The 9,365-nt window shown below is 46.0% G+C and overlaps 2 protein-coding genes across 2 annotated transcripts, besides 2 other annotated features; both read right to left on the bottom strand.

The window, feature by feature from the left end:
* Window positions 1–71: 71 nt before the first annotated feature.
* On the bottom strand, window positions 72–437 carry Tb11.01.3805 (microtubule-associated protein; the record flags this gene model as incomplete). Its single annotated transcript, XM_824167.1, has 1 exon — window positions 72–437. One exon carries the CDS (start codon window positions 435–437, stop codon window positions 72–74), a length of 366 nt encoding a protein of 121 aa, XP_829260.1.
* Window positions 438–6,367: 5,930 nt separating this feature from the next.
* Window positions 6,368–6,406: a sequence feature (AT_rich).
* Window positions 6,407–6,626: 220 nt separating this feature from the next.
* Window positions 6,627–6,649: a sequence feature (AT_rich).
* A 1,369-nt stretch (window positions 6,650–8,018) lies between these two features.
* Tb11.01.3800 (hypothetical protein) lies at window positions 8,019–8,351 on the bottom strand (the record flags this gene model as incomplete). The annotated part of the gene is made up of 1 exon (XM_824166.1): window positions 8,019–8,351. The coding sequence occupies one exon, from the start codon at window positions 8,349–8,351 to the stop codon at window positions 8,019–8,021; it is 333 nt and encodes a 110-aa protein (XP_829259.1).
* Window positions 8,352–9,365: the final 1,014 nt, after the last annotated feature.

Here is a 9,365-nt window from a genome sequence, read left to right as displayed (position 1 = left end):
CATTCCTTACACCATCATCTCCTTTACCAAACCCCATATCTCCTTCTTTCCGATTCTTGTTCCACTCAACTTTACATATCCACAGATGGCTCCTTAGAGGGTTTCTTCCCCCTCGCAGTTAACGAGCCGCTCGGCCTTTGCCTCCGAATGCCGTCCATCTTCTCTTTCATTTCAGCCATCTGTTCCGCAAGCTTGGTGCGTGCGGCACTCAGCTTCGACAGTTTATCCTTAACTTCATCCTCGGCTTTAATTATATCGGCCTTCTGCTTCTCCAGGCCCTTCAATCTGAACTGCAGGTCCTTCATATTCTTATCGAACAGATTGTCCTGACTCCTCATGTCACCCATCAGCTCGGTCATTAAGTCCATGTTTTGCTTCCGGAACTCCGCTTCGCGCCGCGTAATGACGGCTTGCATTTCGATGAGTCTCCGGTCCATGGTTTATTGGGATTCCTTACCGAAGTATCACTTTAAGAATATCAGACTGCAGTAGAGGTCTTCACTGCAGTACGTAATAGCTATTCTGAATATATACACAGAACGCTATATTACGTTGTCCAAAAATATTTATATTCTCCCCTCTGTTTTACCTTTCGTTGTTCTTTCAATACGAGCCTCAGCAAAAAGAAAAAAAATGATTTACAAAAATAGCCTAATACAGGATGCTTTGTCTAGGTATCGCAAACACTTGAAAAATCTGCAACTAGTAAGGAGGAAGAAGGCACAAATTGGGAGATGGCTGTGACAGTTGTAGTGTCCATAAAATAATTAGCATATTACTGGACACGGGAATATGGAGAGAGTACACTTAGCCACACACCAGTAGCGCTACCGGATCTCTGATACACATTTTCACAACCGCAACAGCATCTTATCTTGTTCCTTGTAGAAGATCCCATTGTTCACACTCATTAAGGAAGCATTAAATCGTCTCATACATAATAGAAAGGTGCTGTGGTAAAGAGAGTGGAAATCCGCCTTATGGAAGTTAAAGAGGGAATCCATAACCCAACCGGTGCACTTCACGGAATAAATTAAAGCGCACGTATCCACGTATGCACATATTGGTAAAGTTAGCAAATGCAACACAGATGACAGAGGTACCGAACACCAAACAAATATATTATCAAAGTCTTCAATAATCACATGGTGTGGCAAAATCATGAAAGATACACCGAACAAAGCGGCACGTGTCACGACTAGAGGTGTGAATGGCAAACGGCGAACAAAACACAGTCAATCAGACACCAAGCCATACGAGCATCAGGTAACTCCTAAGCGAGCCCTTCAACAGGAAAGAAGCAAAGTAACATTTTTCATCACTTGAAGGACTCCCTTCCAGTTATTGCAAGGTTAGTAAGCAGATGTCGGTTCCTTGGCCCAATAGATAATCTTCCTTATTGATGCTCACATTCAATACGCCGAAAGAAATGGTACGGTGCGATTACCACCTCGGAAAAAAGCTCCACCCATGTAATGGATCCCCAATATAAGGGGCGTGCAACCTGGAAAGAAGGGCAAAAATAAAAAAGAGCCATCGCGGTTACACCTCGCCTTTACGCACTGTATGTGATGTTCATGCCAAGCACACCCGTACTCCGCTACGTCCTCGCTGGCTCTGGAATCCCGCTGCCATGGAGGGGTGCCCACTCATGGTGGGGATGAAGACGCGTGGCGCCTGCCGCGCTGGGCAGGGGGGCGGGGGAAAGCGGAGGGAGGCCAGGCGACGTTTTTAACCGCCTGTGCGTCTCAGATTATCACCCCATATAGCACTGACCTACCCAGATTGGGAATTGCGAGCTCATTACCACTTCGTAAAAGATGGAACGACCAACACACGGCAACCAGCACATCGGCCCACGCACCCCTCCCTTCTCCACCAGGGGAGAAGCAAGAGTAGTGAATGCGACACCGCCTTGGGCATCTCACTGCGTTACCGCGGCCAGCACTGTAACCTCAATGCCAACAAGCACGTAATGCTCAAATCGTGAGGGGCCGGCGACTCGCAAGCGTTTTATACGAAGGGTGCTGGCCACAGTCCCAAACGATTCAGGCACCCCGGCGCCAACCGGCACTTGCATCGCCGCCGCCTCCTGACCCCAGGAAGGCTCACAGCCACGCCTTACATTTGTTGAGACGGTGTCGATCAGCTGTTTTGGCAGGAAGTGCCTAATGTAAAGAAATAGTTAGCCTCTGGTGTATTTGTTAAGTTTTGGTGTGTATCGCGGGAAATGATATAATTTCGTTTCTCCTGGCGATGCGGGCCACCCAAACGTGCTACCAGGCTCCGGCACCCTACTCGGATAGCGAAAGCCGAGCGGCTTCATCTTATTCTACGAGGATTAAAGTGGGGCGGAAAGGCAACGGTATCAACTCATAGTGGGGAGCGCACTAGATCCGTTGCAAGGCAAAAATTATTTCCAGAAGGCCCTTAGATACGTTCAGGCGTGGCGTTAGTCAATTACGCTCCCCCGAAGAGGTTTAAGATTATACGGGAAGAATGGTTGAGAATTCTATGCTAATACGCGTGTACGCCGTGCGGCTGGAGCAACAAGGGCGCGGCCAAACTAAAATACAGGGATTTGGCGGGGCTAAGTAACCAATTTTCTTTGAGTGGCGGCGGCTTTCACCAGCCCTTAACACGCACTTCGCGCAGAACACGCGCCCTCTGTTACAGAATGCTGTTACTTGCATCTATTGTTTTCACGGTTGCTCATGTTGTTGCTCTGCTGCTTTAATTTTACCTTTTCCTCTTCTGGAGGTCGTTTCACCTGAAAGTGAGCGCAGAATATGCTTAGGCGGAGTGGCGCATATTGAAACGGGAAATCGAGTAGTTGTCCAGTCGTGTTGTCAAAGGCGCCTCTCACTCTGACACATGACTCGGCACTACAGTGGCGCGGTCTACGCATGAGTCCAGATGTGGTTTTGTGCTCCGTCAGTTTTGTATCCTTAACTTGGTAGGCCACCATTTCCGCTGAAGATTCGACCCTTGTATTCCTGATTTCAGTTGAAACAAAAGGTTACTTGTAAAATCCCCCGCAATTGCTGATTTATTTTTTGTGCTAAAATGTTTAAATAAGGTAGTGTATTTTCCCTACCTTAAGTCCACATAGTCAGCTAAACAAAACAGTGTTCGAGAACAATCATGTTGAAGGGCCGCCGGCACACCTGAAGCAACGGTTTTAAACAGACCTTTGGTCGCGAACGGTGTGCCTCTCTGGGAAGGAAGCACCGCACACCCAGAGAAGACACACACGCGCTGAAGGCAATATACCCCTCTGCTCATAGCAACATTTAATGCCTTAAGACCCTAACGCACATAATAGGTCAGCTTCCAATGAAAAAAGGTAAAACCTCCACATTCAGCTCAGCACCTTTACCGTTATCTAATACCGATGACAAGAGATATAAGGAGATACCTATTCAGCAAACTACAAAAAGTGGTGTAACAAGCTTAAACAAAAAAAATTATATCGCCAATAAAAACAACGGGTCTACCAGAAGCCAGGTCCGCGGTTGCTAGTATATTATTTAGTGCGGCCATCCTATTTCACTCGGGCATCCGGTTGATGTAGGGCCGCGGTAACGCAGTGAGATGCCCAAGGCGGTGTCGCATTCACTACTCTTGCTTCTCCCCTGGTGGAGAAGGGAGGGGTGCGTGGGCCGATGTGCTGGTTGCCGTGTGTTGGTCGTTCCATCTTTTACGAAGTGGTAATGAGCTCGCAATTCCCAATCTGGGTAGGTCAGTGCTATATGGGGTGATAATCTGAGACGCACAGGCGGTTAAAAACGTCGCCTGGCCTCCCTCCGCTTTCCCCCGCCCCCCTGCCCAGCGCGGCAGGCGCCACGCGTCTTCATCCCCACCATGAGTGGGCACCCCTCCATGGCAGCGGGATTCCAGAGCCAGCGAGGACGTAGCGGAGTACGGGTGTGCTTGGCATGAACATCACATACAGTGCGTAAAGGCGAGGTGTAACCGCGATGGCTCTTTTTTATTTTTGCCCTTCTTTCCAGGTTGCACGCCCCTTATATTGGGGATCCATTACATGGGTGGAGCTTTTTTCCGAGGTGGTAATCGCACCGTACCATTTCTTTCGGCGTATTGAATGTGAGCATCAATAAGGAAGATTATCTATTGGGCCAAGGAACCGACACCTGCTTACTAACCTTGCAATAACTGGAAGGGAGTCCTTCAAGTGATGAAAAATGTTACTTTGCTTCTTTCCTGTTGAAGGGCTCGCTTAGGAGTTACCTGATGCTCGTATGGCTTGGTGTCTGATTGACTGTGTTTTGTTCGCCGTTTGCCATTCACACCTCTAGTCGTGACACGTGCCGCTTTGTTCGGTGTATCTTTCATGATTTTGCCACACCATGTGATTATTGAAGACTTTGATAATATATTTGTTTGGTGTTCGGTACCTCTGTCATCTGTGTTGCATTTGCTAACTTTACCAATATGTGCATACGTGGATACGTGCGCTTTAATTTATTCCGTGAAGTGCACCGGTTGGGTTATGGATTCCCTCTTTAACTTCCATAAGGCGGATTTCCACTCTCTTTACCACAGCACCTTTCTATTATGTATGAGACGATTTAATGCTTCCTTAATGAGTGTGAACAATGGGATCTTCTACAAGGAACAAGATAAGATGCTGTTGCGGTTGTGAAAATGTGTATCAGAGATCCGGTAGCGCTACTGGTGTGTGGCTAAGTGTACTCTCTCCATATTCCCGTGTCTAGTAATATGCTAATTATTTTATGGACACTACAACTGTCACAGCCATCTCCCAATTTGTGCCTTCTTCCTCCTTACTAGTTGCAGATTTTTCAAGTGTTTGCGATACCTAGACAAAGCATCCTGTATTAGGCTATTTTTGTAAATCATTTTTTTTCTTTTTGCTGAGGCTCGTATTGAAAGAACAACGAAAGGTAAAACAGTGGGGAGAATATAAATATTTTTGGACAACGTAATATAGCGTTCTGTGTATATATTCAGAATAGCTATTACGTACTGCAGTGAAGACCTCTACTGCAGTCTGATATTCTTAAAGTGATACTTCGGTAAGGAATCCCAATAAACCATGGACCGGAGACTCATCGAAATGCAAGCCGTCATTACGCGGCGCGAAGCGGAGTTCCGGAAGCAAAACATGGACTTAATGACCGAGCTGATGGGTGACATGAGGAGTCAGGACAATCTGTTCGATAAGAATATGAAGGACCTGCAGTTCAGATTGAAGGGCCTGGAGAAGCAGAAGGCCGATATAATTAAAGCCGAGGATGAAGTTAAGGATAAACTGTCGAAGCTGAGTGCCGCACGCACCAAGCTTGCGGAACAGATGGCTGAAATGAAAGAGAAGATGGACGGCATTCGGAGGCAAAGGCCGAGCGGCTCGTTAACTGCGAGGGGGAAGAAACCCTCTAAGGAGCCATCTGTGGATATGTAAAGTTGAGTGGAACAAGAATCGGAAAGAAGGAGATATGGGGTTTGGTTAAAGGAGATGATGTGTTGTTAAGGGAATGGCAATTGCTCTTTAATAAAGCCGCTTCTGTTCTCCTGACTATAGCAGTGCTACCGAATGATGTATGAAAGAAGAACGCACATACAAAGTAAAGAATAATTTCCTTGAGTTTTTTCTGTTGGTTTGGGGGGTTGCTGTCACATCCGCCGCACTCTGCATTAACGTAGGAAGGCTTAGCAGCGTGGCTGTATGATAGTCCCGCCTCTCATCCCTTTCTTTGTTTGTTAAATGAATTGATGGGGATCTTAGGGTGCAAAGCGTCTTAATTGGGCAGTTGTTGTGCGCGTTATGTGTCGTTAATACTTCCAACCACCGCCCCCCTCCTTGGTAACTCGACGCTTGTGGCTGCGTTGTTGACTTTCTCTTTACTGTTGGTTCGGTGCTTTTCCAGAAACCGATTGCTATCTTTATATCCCTCATGATTGTTAATGAATTTAGTTACTTCTAGTGGTAAGGATAATATTGTATTAGGGACTGTTTCAGAATCAGCAGGGCCTGCGTATCCTTAGATGCTTAATTCCTTTATAGTGCTGGATGAATATACCTGCCGTTAGCTGGTACACGGTTTGAAGCAGCGTGAGTGTACTACTGGTGGTGGCATGAAAGTCAACATATACGTGTGTCACACTGAGTAACTCCTGGGTTGGAAGGTGACTCGGCGCCTGTTTGGTGCTGCTGTGTCACCGGAGAGTTGATATGGTGGATGAGCGTTGTTTTGCGAAGTGTACGCCATTAATTTTTTTGTTGTCAATTATGCTCATGTATTTTTTGCTCTTGTTTTTTTATGATTTTTAGTCGGTGTTGTATATATTTACATTTAGATTCCACTTCCGTATAATTTGTTAGAATTTTTTTATTTTTTATATATTATATTCTTATTTTTTTGTGTTCGGTGGTGGATGGTTGCTTTTTCTTCTTAGTATATTATTAATTTGTTTTTATGGTGACGGAGGGGTTTTTCATTTTTTTGTTTAATCCTATTTTGTTGGCTGTTGCAGTTTTTGTGGGTGGCGGTTTCCTGTTTTGTTTATTGTTGTGGGTTACGTGTTTTTTTTTTTGACATTCTTGGAGCTTTGTTGATTTATTAAAATGTGTTTAGAATTTGTAATTTTAATAATATAAATAATTGCTGTGTCTTCGTTTCTGTTTTACTACATATATTTGCTAGATCTTTTGCTGTGCTTTCCTTTTTGTTGAATTTTGTAGGTTGGATCTGATGTGTATATATGTTTTTTTTACCCTTAGCTGATCTTCCGAAAAATGTTGGTGCCCATATTGTTATTACAAAAATATGTCATCTCTGTCCTTTAGTTGTTTTGTCTTTAATTGTTTCTGCATGTGTGAATCATGTCTCTGGAGCTCTGCAGTGTCGTAATGTTGATGTAGCATATGTTTGTTTGTTTTTCCAACTTTTTGGTGTAGGGGGAAGCACTGAAGAATGTGATGTACCGTTTAGTAACTGTGGTTTCTGGGCATCAAGCTTGTCTTGGGGACTCTTTGTTTTTTTTTCATAAACTAGTGCGCAGAAATGAAAGGGTGTGCAGATTTTAAGAGATATGGCGGTGTTGCGTTTCTGGTATGTAGACAATGAAAAGTAAAGAAATATTTAAGTGCGGGTCGTATCGTTTGCTGCCGTGCTTGTTACCGTGTTCTCGAGATAAGTGGCGCGTGCCGTCGCTATTTCCCCTCCTCTGACGGACGAATGTTCATCATTTCCGTGTGATATCAATCTGCATGCTCTCTGTGTTTGGTTGACTTTGTGACGTTGCGCGATGCATGGGGCGCCGCCTTCCGGACTCAGGGATACTATAACAACAGTGTGTTAGGCAGAGCAATTGCACTTTTTTTTTATTTTGTTTGCCTACTCTTCGCTGAGTCTCGTTTTGTTGCCAATATTTTTCAGTGTTGATTGGCCTCCACAGGAACCCCACCATGGGGGAACACGGAACTGCTACCTGAACGGGGTGGGGGCGGAAAGGAGCTTATTACTTTCTACTGCAGGCTCCTTTATTCTGGCTGTGGCACTAAACACAGGACAACATGAATGTGTTTGTCGCATTGACTGTGCGCGACCGCTAAGACTTCTTACACCTTTACAGTGTCCTCTGATGTTAAATGATTGTCCTCACCCAGCTTAATGCGTTACGGAGAAACGACCTAATTTGCTTTCGAAGTTGCACAACAGGCACCTGTTCTGCATGCAAGTAGGGGTGTCGCACATGCATCTTGTGCGGATACCCTTGTAGGACAAACCAAGTTTCTGCATCACTCAGTCTTTGGATATTGACGCCGCCGAACTGCCATTGTTCACTACGGTGGGGGCATACAGCAACGCCGTAACCCCTCCGGTGGTGGCGAGGGATATCTTTATTATCTACTGGGCGTGAAAGCACGCTTTTTTGATTATATGTGCTTTGCTACCACTGATACCGTGCGTGGTAATATCGGAAAAAAAAACACCACAGATCCTATTTCACGTGGATCGCGGTAGAATACTTTAGTCCTCCCCCAGCTGAAAAGACTTGCGTTGGCAAAGTACATTCACGAAGACTAAGGTGGACTTCGCATTACGCGGGGGTTGTGTCTGGGCGGTGAACGAGTAGAAGGCAAAGTGATACCTGGTTTTCCGGAACACTCGAATAGCATGGCACCTTAAGGAGTTAAGGGTGTCAGTGGCGATAGAGGGCTGTACGTATGTGGTGCATTGGCCAGGACAAACGGGAGAGTTTAGAAGAGCGTCGGTTAGACTAACACCAGAAAAGTGCCCATAAATACACGCTTGTGTGAACATATTTGGCATAACCCGTGACAGCCATGACACTGTCACCATGTATGCTGCACTGGAGGGAACGCGCGGTAGCAGTGGGTGTGTACACAATCTCACTGAGTCATGAACCCAGAGCTTAGTAAATGCGGCATATGCACCAACGCTGCGGAGCACCCCAGTGGTGGTACATGGCAGGTACCACCGGGTGCAAAAGCAGCAAAGAAAAGGCAACTGCAGGGATTAGCAGGAGGGAATTCGCAAAGGTTCTAGGGACTCCGGAGACGGCGCTGCCTGGGGTAGGGAATTATATGCACATCTTGCTTGCCATGGAGGAATTAAAGTTAGTGTTAAGTGGATTATCCGTGAGAACGGTGTCCACAGGGAAAATGCGTGCGTGGGATTATAGAAGCTCGGCGGGGACAAAAAAACCTACCGAAACTGTATAGCCACTGTGTGGAACACAGTGTAGCACCGAAGAAGCGGAGGGAAGGGCATTATAATACCACTTCCCGAATGCAAGCAAATCCGCAGCAGATGTGATATTGCTCCGGCTAGCAACCCTTGAGAGCACCGCCCGCAAACTAATGGGATGGAATATTGCTCTCAGGTTGAAAGATTACCCGAACCATTTACCTCAGCCGCAACAATCAGGGCCCTAACCCAAGAGATCGACGGTAGGCGTTGCGGCAAAGCTGCTTAGGCCACTAAGCTGGGGCGAAGAAAAGAAAGAAAGACGGTGGTGGGAACCGTATGGTTTATACAAGAACATTCGGCTCCGTGAATCATATGTGCACCGTTGTGGCATTAAATCACTACAAAGTAGATCCCCGCCCGACGAGATGAACGGGACAGCTTCCGTGCTATGGAAGATATCAAGTGAGGATGATCAGGATATGGTTAGTAAACTATATTCGTCACCTGCGGAGTGGAGCGCAAAGCAGCCGAGGGAACGGTATTTTTCATTATCGCAGAAAAATTGCTGAAAAAAACGTAAAACATCCAAGGATAGGCACTGCTTATTTCCAAACAACACCATCATCGTTTGCATTCAAGCCAGGGAACCGACATCTGCTTACT

The sequence above is a fragment of the Trypanosoma brucei genome (assembly GCF_000002445.2).
Source record: "Trypanosoma brucei brucei TREU927 chromosome 11 chr11_scaffold01 genomic scaffold, whole genome shotgun sequence".
NCBI lineage: Eukaryota > Euglenozoa > Kinetoplastea > Trypanosomatida > Trypanosomatidae > Trypanosoma > Trypanosoma brucei.
This window is presented reverse-complemented; position numbering and strand designations above follow the sequence as displayed.